The sequence below is a fragment of the Podarcis gaigeae genome (genome assembly GCF_964106915.1).
Source record: "Podarcis gaigeae genome assembly, chromosome: 3".
Lineage (NCBI taxonomy): Eukaryota > Metazoa > Chordata > Lepidosauria > Squamata > Lacertidae > Podarcis > Podarcis gaigeae.
Window position 1 is genome coordinate 10200342 of NC_139680.1, and position 19154 is coordinate 10219495.

At 41.7% G+C, this 19154-nt stretch overlaps 1 protein-coding gene across 1 annotated transcript; it reads left to right on the forward strand.

Annotated features, from left to right (window-relative positions):
* The first annotated feature begins 3856 nt into the window (after positions 1–3856).
* NPM1 (nucleophosmin 1) lies at positions 3857–17507 on the forward strand. The gene is made up of 11 exons (XM_083734036.1): positions 3857–4242; positions 5648–5727; positions 6041–6160; positions 9071–9164; positions 9306–9409; positions 9994–10061; positions 11954–12008; positions 13935–14018; positions 14514–14615; positions 16146–16220; positions 17169–17507. Exons 1-11 carry the CDS (start codon positions 4179–4181, stop codon positions 17205–17207), a joined length of 885 nt encoding a protein of 294 aa, XP_083590162.1. The 5' UTR covers positions 3857–4178; the 3' UTR covers positions 17208–17507.
* Positions 17508–19154: the final 1647 nt, after the last annotated feature.

Sequence of the window (19154 nt, forward strand, 5' to 3'; positions counted from 1 at the left end):
GCTAGGGATCATGGGAGTTGTAGTCCCAAAAACATCTGGAGGGCCGAGTTTGCCTATGCTTGCTATACTCTGTTGTTTCAGCCTGGACGGCCAATAAGATCCAGACTACAACTCTCAGTCAAACCTCAAATAGCAAACAATTTCACCAAATATGAAAACAGCGCAAACATTTATACCCTTACAAGCAAAGGAGAGGTTATGTCCATCTATGGCAATCCTTCATTCAGCTAGCTTCTACTGGTTTAATCATGACACATAGCAATGTTCTTATCTTTCCCTCCTTTGTCCCCAACAGTTATAGCAATAGCTCCTGCGTACATGTTGTTCTGTTCTTCTCTCCTGGTTCTCTTGCAAGTAGAGCCTTCACATACCAGTCTTCACTTGCTGAGTCCTTCTCACTTCAAATGTTAATTTTATCCTTCTTCTACAACTGAACAGGACATTGGATGTAGGTGAGCAATGAGGAGCCAGTGTGGTGTAGTGGTCAGGAGTGGTAGACTCGTAATCTGGTGAACCGGGTTCGCTTCCCCGCTCCTCCACATGCAGCTGCGGGGTGACCTTGGGCTAGTCACACTTAATTGAATTCTCTCAGCCCCCCTCACCTCACAGAGTTGTGGGGGAGGAGGGGAAAGCAGATTGTTAGCCGCTTTGAGACTCCTTAGGGTAGTGATAAAACGGAATATCAAATCCAAACTCTTCTACTCTTCTTCCTACTGGGCTGGGAAAGATTCCCTGTCTGACACCATAAAGAGCCACTGCATGTCAGTGTACTGTAGATCATGGGTAGGCAAACTAAGGCCCGGGGGCCGGATCCGGCCCATTCGCCTTTTAAATCCGGCCCGCGGAAGGTCCGGGAATCAGGGTGTTTTTACATGAGTAGAATGTGTCCTTTATTATTATTATTTTATTAAATGTTACCCCCCAAAAAATAGAAAAAAGAAATAGAAACAATACATAACCATACATAAAAACATTTTATCTACACAATTTTCCAGAATGCAGATTAGAAAGACAAAAGATAAAAGAAAGAAAAAGAATGAAGCGAAAAAATACTTTTCATAATCAATTATTCCAAATTCATACTTCAAACATTACAATATTTAAACCCTAGTTAAAATATTCTAAAAAACTTCCACCGCATTCACCACACGTCACTTGGTTATCTAATTCACCTTTACATCAGTTCTTCAGTCACCTCCTTTCCTTAAATTCTTTCATAGTCCATCTAATCTTTTTATTCTCTGTATTCTTCACAAGCTTAGTCTAAGCACAACCAAACTTTTGTGTTTGAACCCCGTTTGTGTAAATATTCATTTAAGCATTCCCATTGTTACTGTTCCATAGTTTTAGATTTATGCCTTATTATATCCGTCAATTTTGCTAACTCCAGATACTCACATAGTTTACTTAACCAGTCCCTTTTTGTTGGGATAGAATGTGTGCTTTTATTTAAAATGCATCTCTGGGTTATTGGTGGGGCCTGCCTGGTGTTTTTACATGAGTAGAATGTGTGCTTCTATTTAAAATGCATCTCTGGGTTATTTGTGGGGCATAGGTGTTATGTTGTGGGTGAACATATCAGACGACACAGCGATTCTTCAAACAGCTCTTGTTTATTCCGAGGCCAGAACAGAACTGAACTGAAGAGCTCAGTCAGCCTGCTTATATAGAGCTCCAGTACAATGTTACTGTAGCAACTTTCTAAAACTATCCAATCACTGAACATTACTTTTGATCCTTCATTTGCATACAAACTATCCAATCAATGAACGTCACTTTCGATCCTTCATTTGCATAACTATCTACAGTATCCCCCTGCTGGCCCAGGGTGAGAACTTCAGTACATAAAAATAGGAATTCATTCTATTCCTCCCTTCAAAATATAGTCTGGCCCCCCACAAGGTCTGCGGGACAGTGGACCAGCCCCCTGCTGAAAAAGATTTCTGATCCCTGCTAGACAATACTAAGCCAGACCGACTACTGTAGTAGCCTGGCTTGGTGTAAGGCAGTTTCTTTTTTTCTTTTTAAAAATACTGTTTTTATTTATTTTCAAGGTACAGAAGAGTAAATTTTGAGAAAACAATTGTTACAACAGTAAGCAGCGGATAACTTGTCCTGAGAAAATGACAGGCTTTTACCATGCCCTATGTGCTTGCCTGTCTTGTGATTCCCATCTTGTGTACATCAGTCCTATCTCAACACCAAGGTCTTCTTCCCTATTCCTGGACACAGTTGCCCCCAGCTACTATCAGATAAGAAACCACAACAGCTGCCTCTTTAATGAAAAAAAGATTGCAACAGAATCCGCAAGTAAAGTGCCGCAAAAACACATTACTCTCTGAAACATTTGCTATGATCGCTTCTGCTTTGGAAAAAGTAGAGAATCTGGGTGTTTCTTTTAATAACTTTTATAACTTCATTTACTCACAGTATGGTCTTTTTATTTTATTTTTTAAAAATAGCAATTAAGATTAAAAAATTCTTATCATAATAAAAACTCAATGCATTACACTTACACACAATGGCAATTCAACGCTCCACCAAATACTTCAGCTCTAACCTTCGAATGGCCATTTGGTCTTTTTTGGGGGGAAAGGCTGATACGGTCACAGTTATGCATACTGCTTATATGCCCCAAGGACCAGCAATTTGTCCAGCGAATTGTACAAGCAAACACATGAAAACGGCTTATGTTTGGTATGCCAGATTTTATAATGGCTCGTAGCTCAGTGGATCATGTGCATATATTGAAGGTGCATTTAGCACACTCTTGAAGCATTGCGTAGACCCACCTACAGATAGGTAGCCGTGTTGGTCTGCCATAGTCAAAACAAAAAAAATTCCTTCCAGTAGCACCTTAAAGACCAACTAGGTTAGTCTTGAAGCATTGCGTAGACCCACCTACAGATAGGTAGCCGTGTTGGTCTGCCATAGTCAAAACAAAAAAAATTCCTTCCAGTAGCACCTTAAAGACCAACTAACTTAGTTGGTCTTTAAGGTGCTACTGGAAGGATTTTTTTTTTTTGTAGACCCACCTGTTATTACAAGTGTCCAGGTTGAGTGTTGGGAGAATGAGAGAAACAGGAAAAGCAAATGAAATGGACACAACTCCACATTCAAACATTTCACAAATGACACTGGGGACGGTTGTGCATCTGTAACCATCACTGCCCTGGGCTTCTCTTTTCACCTAATATTACACTCATCTCTGCTTTATGGCTCCTTTATGAGGCAAATTATGTCACTAGACTGATCCTATGATGATGATGATGATGTCCGAGTTTTAGGAAAGCGGTATATCAAGACATATCCAGCACAAATAAAACAAGTTTTGTTTATTTACATTCTACTTCTTTTAAAATGCAAGCTTTCCCAAAGTTGCTAAAGGCTTTTGAGTTTTCAAAAAACACACCAGTCAGTCTGATAGGTTTATTTTTATGCAGTGCTTTCTTATGTATGGGGTACTCTCATTTTGACTCAAGAAAACCACCATTTTATAGTTCAAATCGGGGAAAATAAATACAAATTCACAAAATGCTTAGAGGTATGCGTCCCCCCCCCCCGAAAAAAAGCATTGGTTTTATGGCATCAATATGGAGCATAACGGAATTCTCAGTTGGGGACCAGCCTCATGACAAAAGGAAAAAGCAACTAATTACATTTTTTTTATTTAAAAAGGGCTCAGCTGAGGGATATTGACCCAGCACAGCTGCGTAATGCACGAGAGCGCCTCAACGGGGCCGCGCGGAAGGATGACAGAGTGGAAGGCGAGAGCGCACGCGCGCAGCGACCACCCGCTCGCGTCTATGGAACACTCCGCCCATCCTCTCAGGCGCATGCGCCCCTCAAGCCGTCTGCTCCCGCCAGCTGAAGTTGATTGGAAGGGAGCCGGCGGCGCCGCAAAAAAAAAAAAAAAAAAAAAAAGGAGAAAGGAGGCCCGGCGGCAGTTCTCGCGAGACCTGTGGATCTATAAATGCAGGGGGGCGGGAAGGAGGCGGGCCCTTTTTCTCGCAGTGCGCGCTGCTGCTGTGTCTGTCCGTCCGTTCGCCCCACAGGAGCCTTCCGTCCTGTTCCGCCCCGTCCGCGCGGCTCCTGCGACTAACGTGACTTGAGGAGGAGAAAAGGTGATACCGACGACGACGACTGCGTTCGGTGGTGAGGGGCGGCCAGCAGACAAGATGGAGGACAGCAGCATGGACATGGACAACATGGGCTCCCTCAGGCCGCAGACCTTCCTTTTCGGTAAAAGGGCCTAGGCCGCCCGCCCGCGTGAGGGAAAGACGAGGCGCGGGGTTATCTCCCCCCCCCCTTTGGCGCATGCGCACCTCCCCTTTCCCACGCGGCTTCTCCCCCCCCCCTTGCCCCGCGTTTCGAACGTCCCTCGCGCGCTCCGCGTTCCTTCCTCGCCCGCATCTCCTTGAGGGCGGGGCCGGGTCGAAGCGCCTGGAGGGAAGGAAGGTGGGGGGGGGGACGGCTTCCCCACGTGGCTGGCGCTTCGCGGGCTTTTGCTTCGGGGGGGAATTAGGGGGCCCCTCAGCAGCCCCCCCCCGCCATGCTGTGTGTTTGGAAATGCGGCGGCTGCTTCCTTTGTCCTCCTTTCCCACCCCCTCCAACCTCCTCCCTACTTAAATGGACGCCGTCTCCGCCGCTTTGGCACCGGGCCCACCAGTTCCTGGCGACGCTCCCCTCCCCCTTCCTCTCACGTGGCTGGAGGAGGAAGAGGGGGGAGTTGGGTGAGGGGCCTTTTGGCTCCATGGCTCCCCCATGCGCTTCGCCACGTGGCCGGCCTGGAAGTTGGGGGGGGGGGTCAGGTTCAAGAAGCAAATGCGAATTACTCGGCTTCAAAAATAAAGCGAACCACACAAATAGGGCAGGGAAAGGAAACACTACGATTGTTAATTAATTTTTCTGGCCCCCGAGACGCTTCCCCGTGGAAATAACGCTTCCCTCTCTGCCGCTGGTGCTGTTTCGGGTTGACATTGGTCACTTAATGTCAGACCTATAGGCCTGCTGGGGGGGGGGGGGGAGAAAAGCGCAGAGAGCTGCTGCAGAGGCTGGTATTGCAGTGTGGTACCAGGTGGGGAGGGGAGGAAGAAGGGCCTCGGATGGCCATGTGCTTCAGTAGGCGGAGCATGATAGCACCTTGCAAAATGAGGAGGAACCGTGTAATCGCAAGATGGCAACTGTTCTTTGTAACCTGCAGGCATATAAGTAGAATTGTGCGCCGTGCCACTGGCCCTGAAAAACTAATCGGTGCTCTAGAACGGCATGGCGTTTGTGTGCTTTTAACAAGAGGTGTAAGTGGAAGATCAGTGCTTATGAAGCTTTCCCCTGTATGTTTAAATGGTACTCTGGATTTTTCTCTCTCTTGGCTCTCGTCCCTGATTGGATCTGATCCCAACTTGTGACAGCTATGAGGGTTTTTGTTTTTTGTAGATGTAGAAGTGAAGCAGATCTGTTCTGATTTGCATGTGGGTTAAACAAGGACACAGACTGCAGTCTTTTTTGGGAGTAAGGTCCGTTCAGTGGGCCTTTTTTTTTCTTAGTAGAAGTGTAAAAGATTGCATATTACATCTTCTCTGTTAGGGCTGTAAAGGGAGCTAAATATTCAAGCTATTTAATAGCAAACACATTGCTGCTTTTGCAGGTTGTGAACTAAAGGCAGACAAGGAGTATCATTTCAAGGTGAATGATGAAGAAAATGATCACCAACTCTCTTTAAGAACGGTAAGTGCTGATTCTTGGAAAATACTGAAGAACTACTGGAACAAGTGATGCAAAATAATTGCAGATTGTACTGATGCAAAACATTGTGGCACTTGCACCTGAAAAGTTCACTGATGTGGCCAGAATGGGTATTTGACACAGCTATCTAGATACTGGCTTGACATGTATTGGTACCGCTATGCTGTGGCCACACTTTCTGTGACTTCACCTGAGGCTATCATGGGAGCTGCACATTCTTTGTGTTGGGTAGTTGTAGCACGAAGGCTGTAAGCCTCAGCTGTTCTCCTTTCAAACAATGTACCTTGTTCTACAGGTTAGCTTAGGGGCTGGTGCGAAAGATGAGTTGCATGTTGTTGAAGCAGAAGCATTGGACTACGAAGGCAAGCAGATTACTGTCACTCTGGCATCCTTGAAGATGTCAGTGCAGCCTACGGTAAGTTTTTCGCTTATCTATTAAAATTGGTGGGATCAAATCTAAATAAATACTACATAACACTAGTCCCTTACACATTTTTTCTAGTTGTATTCTCACAGGATTTTGATTGTACAGTAGCTATGTAGTTGAAAACTAAAGTGGATACCTAAGAGCTGTTCATGCCTGTGCTGAAGGAAGGTTGAACATGTGACCTTGGCTCTTACCTGTGGTTTAGTGTTGCATCTTAATTTGGTCAGCAAGTTTACTGGGTTACATGACTTAGCTTTCGTCTTTTTATTTTGTATAGTGATGTGGGCTTATTGGACTTTTTTATGGTAATTAAATTGATTTCAATGTTTGACATCTAGGAAACAAAAACAAGAGAAAGACACTGTTAAAACAGCCCCCCCCCAATAGAATTTATTTGTTTAGGGAATAATTAAAGCACCATTAATGTTGTGTAAATGTTGGATGACGTTCAGTATCACATGAGCAGACATCTCCTTCCTCTTCTCTCCATGGTAAGTGGGTCTCCCAACCCTTTAGAATGGATTTGTGGGCGGGGAAACCTGCTCTGTCAATCTGATCTGCAGTTATGGTTGGATTTTACCCGTTACGTTTAAACAAATGTGAAGCTTTACTCAACATACTAATGTGAGTACGCCTAAAGGACTATTAGAATTTTGAAATACCTGCCCAACCTTACAGTTAATGTGTTCATTTGTTAAAACTACTAATTTTATGAAACAATGCATTTCTGGAAATGAAAATTTTTCTATTATGGAAAAGCTTCATCCTGCATTACTGATTCTTTAAGTTACTTTGAGCTCTTTGAAAAAGCAGCCTAAGACATCTGAAGGCAGCCCTGTATTGGGAAATTTCAAGTGTCTGATATTTTACAGTTTTTATATATGCTGTAAGCCGCTCAGAGTGGCTGGGGAAATCCAGCCAGATGGGCAGGTTATGAATAATAGTAATAAATGCTCAAAGTGAAGCCCTTTTATTTACATAGGCTTAGAAACATTACATTTTTTTGTACCATGAAACTTTATTCCACTGTAACTGGCAGAAGCTACATTATAAAAATTGTGTTTTGTAGTTGTAAGTAGAATTATTTAATGTTCTGATCTGTTTGCATGGGGAATAGACAAAGGCTTAGCAGATATATCCAGCCTTGGTAGCCAAGCATTTGTTTCTTGGCGTCAGCTGTGAAGTAGTCTTACCATTGCAGCTTTTAAAAAAAGTGCTATCATACAGTAGATAGATTCTTATTTCGGCTGAGATTCACATTGCTTTATCTGTATTAAGTGGCTTATGTTTTTAAAATGACTTTTTAATTTGAATCTATTGTACAGGAATAGGGACCCCTTTTCAGCCTAATGGTACTTATTTTACTGAAGGCATTTAATATACACACTTTAACCAAAAAGACTCTCAGAGTGTCTTTCATTAATACTGTACTAAGATAATCCCTGACCTCAGGCTCAGTCTGTAATGACATGATGACACAGTTGGAAAAAGGAACAGGGGAAGGCAAGGAGGCACAGGTTTTTTGTTACAGTTCTTACAGTGCAGTTACATAGGTCAGTTCATGCAGATTCTGGCTGTGTAGAGCAGCAGTAACTCCTCACTGATGTTGGTGGCAGTTGTGACTGTCTTGCTCTTAAGGGCAGCTCTCTTCAGAAGCACACTTCTCCCCAGATCAGATCTGTGAACAGAGCTAGTGACAAGTGCCCAGCACAGGAGGACACAGCAGCTCCTGCCATACGCTTTTCTCAAACTGATGTATTGATGGCTGTTAGAATCCTCACAGGCAACCTTTTTCTGTATTAATTAAATTAGTATGCCAGATATCTCAGGGTGGTTTATAGACGTGTGGACTGCATGTCAGTTGCAGGTGGGTCCAGAGGCAAAAGGGAGCAGAGCAAAAGATACGGCTCCTCTCTACACAGCAGGCTGAACTGAATTCATACAAGTATCTGAGATTTCTACCCCGCTCTTTGCCCAGGCAAGGAAGAACTTTATTACAGTTCAGCCTGGCTCTTGAGGGTGCAGAGCAAGGACTTTTAGGGGGAGTGGCTTTGGGAAGAGGGGGTGTTATCTGGGGAGAGTACCATAAGGTAGCTAAGAGAGGCTCTATGGGCCACATTTGGCCTCCTGGCCTGAGGTTTTGCATGTCTATCATGTTTTTATGGTCTGTAAGCTGCCTTAAGTGGGCTTTGCCCCCCCCCCCCGGGCCTATTATTACCTTTGTAAATAAAAACAGATACACATTTATAAATACAGATAAAGTCGACAAAGTTACATAATTCATGCTTTTGTTAGGTTGATAAACACATGAAATGCTTTTACTGTGATTCATTCTACAACCTTTGGCATTATTTTTCTCTCAGTTTGTTAAAGAATATTCCCTCATTTAGGTTTTTGTACATTAGTTGTTTTGGTAGAAACCTTGTGAATAACGGGTTTTGGCTAGTCAGATGTCTGTTGCAATTTTCTGTCTTCCTCAGTTTTGAATGACCCATTTTTCAAGGTCAGTTCTGTAACACTTCAAAAGCTAAAGTTTTTTGTAGCTTGGCTGAAACTGAACTTTCCTGGGCCATTAGCTCCATTAAATGCATAGGTTCAACTAAGAAAGGGCTTTTAGCCAGCTGAAATGTGTTAGCTTTTATAAGGTTCTATAATTTTACATACTAGTCTGCACTCTACCAAAGAAAATGGGAAAGAGGTTCAGCTTTTACTTCATGCAGAACCCTAGACCACTTTTGCTGGTTTGAGTAGAGTTGTATGATAATCCAATGCCTTTTCTAGACCTCAAACCCCGATGCCTTTTCTAGACCTGTTGGGAATTGTGAGTTATGTAGCTTGGCGATACTGTCTATATGATGCAAATATTTCAACTATGCTTTGTACGTTTCCCCCCTTCAGGTTTCATTAGGTGGCTTTGAAATCACACCACCAGTAATTCTGAGGTTGAAAAGTGGCTCAGGACCAGTTTATGTCAGTGGTCAACATCTCGTAGGTAAGAAAGTGACCTCTCTGCTCTGTTTCACTAAATTTCTGTCTGAACACATAAATTTGGTAAAGTGAATGTATCTCTTATGGCCTGCCATAAAGATGAAAAGTTGTGTGTAGTCTTACTTGACTTGTCCCATATCTTCAGCTTTAGAAGAAGAACCAGAATCTTCTGAAGATGAAGATGATGATAAGGTACTACACAACACAGCAAAAAGGCCTGCAGGTGTGACATTGGCTAAAGTTCCACAGGTAAGCTGATTGGGGGGGGGAGAGAAATGGCTGCTTTGGAATTGATAGTGTGTCTGTAGGAATGGGTTTCGTCACACAAGCTCTTAAAAGCAAAGCAACTCACCTGTGTTCTAGCTTGTATGGTTGCAAGAGAAATTTTGCATAGGTCCTCTGTGAATCTAGACTTAGGAATAAAATAAAACCAAATTTTGTGTATAAATTAGATGAAGCCTTATCATGTGATGAGTGTAAAAAAGACCAAAAGACTTTATTTTAAATTGGTTGCCACCCTTTTTGGATCGGTGGGTACGTTTTGATTTTTAAGGGAGTGCTGTTGTGCCCTAGGAAGGAAGAATATAGAACTGAAAGAGGAAGTGAGGCATATTGTCACTTCCAACTTCCTTCTTCAGCTCTACTTTTCAAGGAAGGAAAAGGTAATCATCCTCACAATTCCATAACTAAAGGGATAGTCAGTGGAGGAAACTCACAGGCCTTCTAGGTGCCAGAGAAGACTTCAGTGGTGAATCCTACATTAGCAGGTCTAAACTTGGAATCAAAACGTTGGGCATATTTGTAATCCCTTCCATACGTTCTTTCTTTAAAAGAAAAAAGTAAAGCTGACAGAGGATGACGACGATGATGAAGACGACGACGATGAAGATGATGATGATGAGTATGTTACCTTTTGGAATATGTTCAGTGTTTTTAACAATTTGCCAGTAAATGTCAGCTTCGCACCCAAAAAAATTGTCTTTTTCAAAAGTAGTTATTTAGATTGATCGGTTTTTGTTTTATTTATAAATATTTGTGAAGATACATGTGCCTTGTTAAAATGTTGCCATTAATGGCAAAATTTCAGTTTTTTAGTTGGATTTCCTATCCTGCTTTAAATTCAGAAAGGATCTCCAGCACCTTAAAAAGAACAGAATTAAATTAGGAATGCTTATACACGCTCTGAAATTGGCATTGCTCTGAGTTAGTGTGTGTCGCCCCCAACCCAGTTATAATAATAATAAGCATTCACCCCACGAAGCCCATCGCCCAGTCCTTCCCGGCTAGCTTTTATAAGCCAGGATGGGCAAGGATCCAGGAGACAGGTGGTTGGCTTCACTCGTCCAAGCAGCCTGTCCACATCCTCGGAGGTAACAGATTGGAATTGATCCCACACAACTTGACTAGACAGGACTCTAGCACTCTCCCGCCCCAGCCCTGCTCCCACGGTGGAGTCTACTTCTTCCCGAATCTGAGCGATTTTATCTGCAAAAAACTTTGCAAAATCATTGCAGGAGAACATGTGGCCCGTACTGGGCCCTGATGTTGCAGGTGGTTCCGCTAAATTGTGAACCACCTGAAAAAGTCTCCTGCTGCTGTTTTCTGCAGATGCAATAGAGGCGGTGAAGAAAGTCTTCTTCGCCGTCGCTATCGCCACTTGGTAGGCTCGACGTTGAGCTCTAACCTGTGTCCGGTCAGATTCGGAATGAGTTATCCGCCACCGGCGCTCTATCCGTCTCAACGATTGTTTCATTGCCCTCAGATCCATGGAAAACCACGGGGCTCTCCGGGCTCCATGCAATCGAGAGGGCGCTTCGGAGCCAAACAGTCAATAGCCCTGGTTAACTCCACATTCCAGCGGGCCACCAGGGAATCGGCTGAAAGGCCATCAACATGGGATAAAGCATCCCCTACCACTCTCTGGAAACCATTTGGCTCCATTAAGTGGCGGGGGCGGACCATCCGAATCGGTCCCACCTCCCTGCAGAGGGGATGGGTTGCAGAGAAGTCCAGTTGCACCAGGAAGTGATCTGACCATGGCACTACTTTCATTTCGCTTTTACTTAGTGTCAGATCACCAACATCCATAGAGGTAAACACCAGGTCCAAGGCATGTCCGCGGCTATGGGTTGGGCCAGACTTATTCAGGGACAGCCCCATGGAGGCCATGCTTTCCACGAAGTCCCGAGCGGCCCCTTGTAAGGTCGTGTCGGCATGGATGTTAAAATCCCCTAGGACAACCAAGCTAGGTGTCTCCAGGAGAACATCCGCCACGACCTGAAGCAGCTCGGGCAGGGAATCCTTGGTGCAGCGGGGAGGTCGGTACACCAAAAGGAATCCTGTACTGCCCCTATTGCCCAACTTCCAGAACATGCACTCGGAAAACCGTGTCTTCCCAATAGGATGCCTGGTGCAAACTAATGACTTCCTAAAAATCACTGCAACCCCCCCTCCCCGCCCACATGACCTAGGTTGCTGTGTGTAAGAGAAACCTGGTGGACAAGCAGCAGCAAGGACAGGCCCATCTGCTTCATCCAACCAAGTCTCTGTTACACATGCCAGGTCAAGTCCTCCATCCATAATCAAGCCATGGATGGCAGTGGTCTTATGAATCATTGACCTGGCATTGCACAGCAACACTTTCAGGTCATGTGGGTATCCCTTAAGTTGTAGTTGTTGTTTCCACTTCTGTTTATCTCTTACTGGTATAATACAAGTTGGATGAGGGCCTTCAAAGATGCTTAAATTACCATGCTTTTGGGTGTTGATACTAATTGGAATTTCTAATTGTAGTGACGATGACGACATGGATGATGACGAGGAGGAAGAGAAGACTCCAGCAAAGAAAGTGAGTAATTATGTATAATTCAGAAATCACTTCACAACGTATAAATTTGTACTTACAGAAGGGATTATTAACATTTCTATAGGTTGTTTGTTTATGCTATTGGAATGATGTGGTTTAATATAAAGGTGAACATGTCAATCAAGTCTAAGTATTGTATCCCAACCCTCATAGCAAAGAAAACTATCTCATCTCACAATTCTCACAATTTGGTGACAACAAATGCTGAAAAAGAACCGAGCTATTTTTAACAGAATGATTTCTATCCCACTGAAATGATTGAGGTGATTTAAAAACATTAAAACAATTAATGTCCATTGCACAGTCCAGGATCAACTGCTATTTGGCTCTTCCCTTCCTAGAACTGTCACATGGGGTATCCATAGTTCCTGAATCTATTTTTTTTCTTCTCCCCATCGCCTTTTGTTTTCATTAATCAGCAAACGTTTGTTTAAGCACATTGGCAGGAGCAAGTTGTGGCACTATATTGACTCCTTTTCAGGGCCTGGGCTACACTGGGAAGTTGACCAGCCTTGACTCTCAGTGAATCTGTGCTTATGCCTTTTGAGTTGAGAGCTTTGGGATTAGGGGAGAGAGTGAATGTCTCCCCTGTCATGGCACTTCCTGTTCAGTTCCCTTGACCTCGGTTGTAAGCAAAATCCACTTGTCTAAGTGGGGACTCGCTTGTCTAAGTGAGTTTGATTAAACTGCGGGAGGCAGTGGAAGATAGAAGTGCCTTGGTGTGCTCTGGTCCATGGGGTCATGAAGAGTCGGACACGACTAAATGACTAAACAACAACAACAACAAGTGGGGACAGAAGATTCCCTTCCAGAGGGAAATGTAGCTTTTGCTTTTGGATAGCTAGGTGGAAATAGGAAGGCGCTTTTAAAATAAATGATTTAAAAAGTAAAATTTTAGTATGGAGCAACTGCAGTAAATTGATTTAGATTATGTAAAGCTATCAGCTGGGATGGTATTATTATTATTATTATTATTTTATTTTATTTTATTTTCCACCTTCCAAGTAATAAGATCTTAATCCTTGGAGAAGTAAAACGATTAAAACCCCATACGTTTACAGACTTGGGGCACTAGGTGGCACTGTGGCTTAAAGATTAAGTTGGATTAGATATTTTTCAGTTGTGTCTTTCACCTTCCATTAACAATTACTTTATCTGAGTTCATTACATGTCTGTATAACTTATGAAAAATAATAGAAAAGATCTGAACAAGAGTTGGGGATTTTGTTAATATTATTTAAAAGATAGGATTTGTGATTTTTTGTGTTACGAGATTTAGCACCATTAAGACTATTAAAATCAATTTAATTTGCATTATTGGAATCTTAATTTAAAATAGTGAATCAAGGTAAAAATGAATTATGGGTACTAAGTTTTAATCAAGTATAACATTATTGGTTAAATACAAGTTAGTAGAGTCTAAGATTGTAGTTATTTTGTTTGTACCAGTTGCCAATTTTTACTTGTGTTTGTAGTGTGTTACTAATTAAGTTTGTAATGCATTCATGTTTCTTTCAGAAATATAAGGTGATCTCCAACTAAGTTGTGTTTAGTAGGCCCACTGAAATAAATGGACTTAAGTAATGTCAGTTTATTGCAAAAGGTCTGTAGCACTGCAAGGTGTAATGTCAACCAAAAGCTTTACTTTTCTAGGTTATCACCACAACAGTTATTATTAGCACTGAGCTTCAGTAAAGCAAATAATTTAATTAGACAGTGCCTATATGATATTGAGCTACAGAATAATCTGGCCATAAGGAATTTTTGCCCATGGTATGATTATTTTCCACCTAGTCATTTTGACACCCTATTTGCAAATGTGGTATTTGGCTAGTAGAGAATGGAATCTTTTGGCAGATTCACATAAAGTGGAGCACTGATAGATTCTTACATTTATTCCTATTTTAGCCTGCCCGAGATTCTTCTGCAAAGAACACACCAAAATCAAACCAGAATGGGAAAGATTCCAAGCTGGGAACACCCAAGTCAAAAGTAGGTATAAATTCCTTAATACACTGGTATTCATAATTTGCCTGCAAATTTGTAAAATAATTGGGAATTATTTGAACATCTGTTCACTACAAACTTATGGAAGTTAGCTGTGGAATTTCAATACCTGATTTAAAATAGCTCTCACATGTAACAGGAGACAAAAGCTAGAATTCACATTAATGTAGTTGATGAAATGACCATGTTTTTAGAAGGGCTGTATATCTGGACTTCTTGTACAAGCTAGACAGTTGTGGTTGTAGACCTTGACACCTGTTACCCCTGTCTAGTGGATGCAACGCTGCATTGGCACAGGGACATTTGCTACTTGGTTGTACCCACCGTTTGCCTTATGCAGCAGAATATAAATTGGTGTTAATAATCTGAATCTGAAACCAAAGCATATAGTGTAAACAGAAGGCATTGGGCACAATGACCAGATAGTAAATACTATGTTGTCATATTGTTGAGAAATGTAATTAAGTTGCTCTGTTTTAGACTCCGGAGTCTCATAAAGAGAAGAAACCACAGAGTCCCAAAACACCAAAAACCTTCACTCTAGATGAGATGAAAGCAAAAATGCAGGCAAGCGTACAAAAGGTAAGTTTACTGGCTACCTGGCTAGTAGAGATTGCCTTACTGAAAATTTTAACTGCTGCTGAGCTCATAGTGGCAAGGAAGATGTAAATTCTTTGTTCAGGTACTGAATGTAAAATTTTGGATGTGCTTGAATTTTAATATAAGTGGTGCAGAAGCCCTTTATACGGAGTGCTTGGTGAATGTACAAAAATCTGATACATATAAAGTTGCAGGAAACCTCTGTTTTATAAGAAAAAAATGAGTTCTGGGGAAATAGCAATATGAAATACTTTTTGAATCTTAGCTTCTGTTTTAAGAACATAAATGTGTAATTAGTCAACATACACAGTTTTATTATTAAAATGTTTAAAGGGTGAGCCCCAACATAATATATGAGGGAAACTGCTTGTTTCTCCTTCCGTTTGTATGCTTTCAAAATCTGATCCAGTGGGTTGGGGGTTTCTGTCAAGCACATGGGGGGAGCTTTGGTGGGAAGGGAGACAAGCGAAACCCAAAGTCCCATTGTACAAGTGGATTTCTGTTGTACAAGCAGGCAGACTTGTATATTGCCCTGCGTGGCTTTGTTTTGGTTGTACAATTATTGCAAAGTGCCAGTGATATAAACAGACTGCAGAATGCTGCACACAAAGTGCATCTTTTTACCAGTTGGATAAATTGATGTGTGCTGGCAAGGAGGTGGTGAAGTTGAATACTGAAACTCAGCATTGCAAATGAAGGAAGGTTTTATTATCTGGACTTAAATATCACAAAGACCTCAGCATTAAGCGGAAATGAACATGCCTTGCAGAAAAAGCTCAAAAATAATTTCTGTAATGCATTTTAGTGGTAAATAACTACGCTAATCTGTTGCATGTTATCATTATACTCAAGCTATATACAGTCCTGCCCGGTTGAATACTGGGAACTGCTTGAGTAAATACGTACAGGCTGAAAATACCATAGTTGCTGTAGGTGCAAGATTAACAGTCCTGAACTTGCATGTTGCAGTCATGTCAGTAAATACAAACTTAATTTTGCAACTTGGGTTTGTTTGTGAGAAATCCACAAATTCTGATTCTGAACTTTTGAGTTTTGTGTTCTTCCGAAGCTTTGTTTCATTAAGCTTCTCACTTCATGTTATCCCCTTGATTGTATCTGTACTTCTAAGGCACGTGAAAAGCAACCGGATTCAGGCGAGTTGCTTGTTTCATTGTGCAGCCAAATGCTATAATCACAAGCACCACTACCCCAATTTCTGATTCCCCCCCCCCCCAACTGGGCAAAAAAAAATGCTGAGGAAAAAAATGCTCCCCTAGGCACTCAGATCTTACATTTCCCCTATTCCTGCAATCTCACTAGAACAAATGTCCTGTGAACAGGAATTGGCATGCTTTGTCTCTGATAGTAGCAAAGGTCCTCCAGAATGTTGCATATGAATCAGATTATCTTAAAATTTGTGTAGTAATTTATTTCCATGTACCACACAGGCTAAAGGTCTTTCAGTTCCTTGTGTCAATCTTACGTTTCACTGTTATTTTCTTTTTGCAATAGGGAACCAGTTTGCCTAAGGTGGAGGCCAAGTTTGTGAATTACATTAAGAATTGTTTCAGGACAGAGGACCAGAAGGTAATGGAATCAATCAGGTCTTGATAGCTAGAATAAATTGTTGCCCCCTTTCCCAATCACTTTCCACACATTTTAGAGCTTCAGCTACAAGCAGTACTTAGACTAGATAAATGAAAGCTGTTTGTGGGAAAGGAAACATTTTTCTCCATTTTGATGGTCGGTGTCTCTTCACTTTTAAACCCACAGGATTCTCCAGCCCCATTTTGACCAAGTAAAATGGTGTTGTGGTTTTCTACTGCTGAATTTGGCTAGCCTTCCCTTCAGTTTCCTTTTTGCAGAGAAGAACTACTGCGCTAGAACCTTTGGCAGTCTTGATGCTTTCCTTTCCCAAAGTCAACCAAATTACTGTGTGACAGCATGCCAGGAGGTGGTGGTGCTGGTATCAGGAAGCGAGCTGTATTGGGTTAGACCTGTAAATCTTAAATTTCACTATCAAAATTCCTTAAACAAAATTGTTATGCTTTTCTGCTTTCCCCCAAACAGTTCAAAGCTGTCGGGAGGGAGGGGGGGTGGAAATTGTGGCCCGTTTAAGGGAGAATGTTTGAAAGCAGCTAGTTCAGCTCCTGAAGTAGATTTGGACATAAGGCAGGGCAGGCAGAGTTCAGACGGTATTTGCCTAGCTGAGACACACCCTTCCTTTTGCTTTCCTTTACCATGCTTTATAGGGTGTGAGCACTCTTAAAAGGCAAAATATATTGGGTAATTTTAATCTTGGTGTACTTGGTAAGCATTTTTTTAATAAAATTAGCACAGACTTGGATTTCATATACACTTGTCCTGTTAACTGTACCTAGATGAAAGAAACTTTTAAGTGGAAAATTCCATGCCCATAAATACTTTATGCAGATCATTTATTGTTTTAAATAGCTTTTCTGGGGCTTAATGCAATTTGTACTCTAAAGGAAGATCAAGACGGAACTAACCTTTTTTATTTTTGGTGTGTTTTAGGTTATTCAAGCACTCTGGCAGTGGAGGCAGACTCTGTGAGCAAGAAGTTAACAAATGACTCCTTTTCAAGTTTCAGTTCTGTGTGTATAACCATTAATATCTGGCTGTCCTTTTTATAAATGCTAAAGCTTTCCCTACAGAGTCTTGATTAATGTCGTCCAGAATGTTTTGCCAAGAATGTGTTGTCCAAAATGCCTGTTCGGTTTTTAAGACCAGGACTCCACCCTTTTAATTTCAAATATGTATGGAATGTTTTGATAATGCATAGTAGTGGTGGTCAAAAATGGAAATGGGGAAACTTAAATGTAAATGTGAAAATAAAGTTTAGTATTTTAAGTAGCTTTGCTGCTTTTTTTGTTGGATTGAGCTTTTCTCCCATACAATTTCCAGTACACTCATACAAACAGGGTTCCTTAATCACATTTTCCCAAGAGCATGAGGTGTGGAATTCCTTTCAAAATGGTATTTTGACAGTTCCGCATCCTGCTGGTTTTGTTTATTGAACAGTATTGTTGGCATCTGTCTGCCTTGAGAGACAATGAAGAGTGCACCTCTAGGGTTGAAGTCAAAACTGCTGGCCTGTTGCCTTTTCGATTCCCATGTTTTGGCAAGGGTTTTCAAAATTCTGTATTGAGCTGTATCCCAGTGAATGCCAAAACATCTTAGAAGCAACGGATCCTGTTCGCATCCCGAGGTACCACTGTATTTCTCACCACCATGAGAGCTACACAAAGACCAATTGCTTAGCCTCTTGTAATGTAGACCAAGCAATGGCAACTATTACAAGGTTGGCCCTTCATAATGTAAAGTGTTGTTTTATCACCCTGTTCAGAGATACAAAGCGGGCAGATGATATCTGTATTAAAAATACTCTGGGAAGAGCTCACAAAATGGAAATGGAAGAAAATCCCATGACGTTAACATGGGAAGACAATAGTGCACTTGGGGTGACAAGATCACTGTGATGGGTTTTTTTTGAGGGGTGGGGTAGAATATATCAGTTCAGTACATCTTGAGGTGTCACTCGAGCATGTAGTTCAACACCATTAGGATGGATGTCTGCCTATCTTGCACTTGCTGAGTGAGCACTCTCAGTTGCACAGTGCTTTTCTCCAAAGGAAACCCAAAATAGGTGTATGCAGGGAGGCCGGAATTAATCATGCTGCCCAAAAGAATATCACAGTGGGGCTGTTTCCAATAATCCCAAACACAAATGTTGGAGACGTGTACAGTCCTAGTCTCTGGGTATAGGGCAGTATATGAATTCAACAAATGATAAGCTGTAACCCAAATACAACTATGAAGAGTCCTAACTAGTTTTTACCCACATTCGTTCAGAAGGTTCCTGAGAACTTGAATTTGATAATACTGGAGCTCCTAGTTTCTATCTGTGGGATGTAAATCAGTTATGCTAGAGCTATCTGCCGTGCTTCCCTCAGGTACTATATCATTCTTGAAAACAGCAGGAGATTGCAATAGGAAAATATTTTGAGTGCTCCACTTTTTTGATTATGGGTTTTCCCTTGTGAAACACTAATGGTTTTAGAAAGAAAAACCTATGAAAATATAGAAAGGGCCAGGGAGGGAGTTGGGGGAGAGTTTTTAAAGGGATACATGTTGACCTCATTACAAAATGGAAAACTCCCTTTCCCCACATTCATTGAGCTACTTGGTTGACGTTGACCACAATCTCATCAATCTGTTGATGGAACATGCCACTTAGTAAATTAGTACTGTCTGAAAAACCTTAATTGTAAGTCCACAAGGGGATGAGGTTAATCTAAGATCCCACCTCTTAAATGTCAAGTTAAACAATAAAAGGAACTACAAGAAATGGACAGATACACATATAATCATATGGGAAATTGTATTTCTGGACGTCACTAATGGGTAATGATTCTAAAGACAGAAGGTAGCTGTGAATAACCCCTTGAAAGGATATGTGGATTTTGCTTGCTAGTAGAAAAGCAGTTTAAAAACACTGAT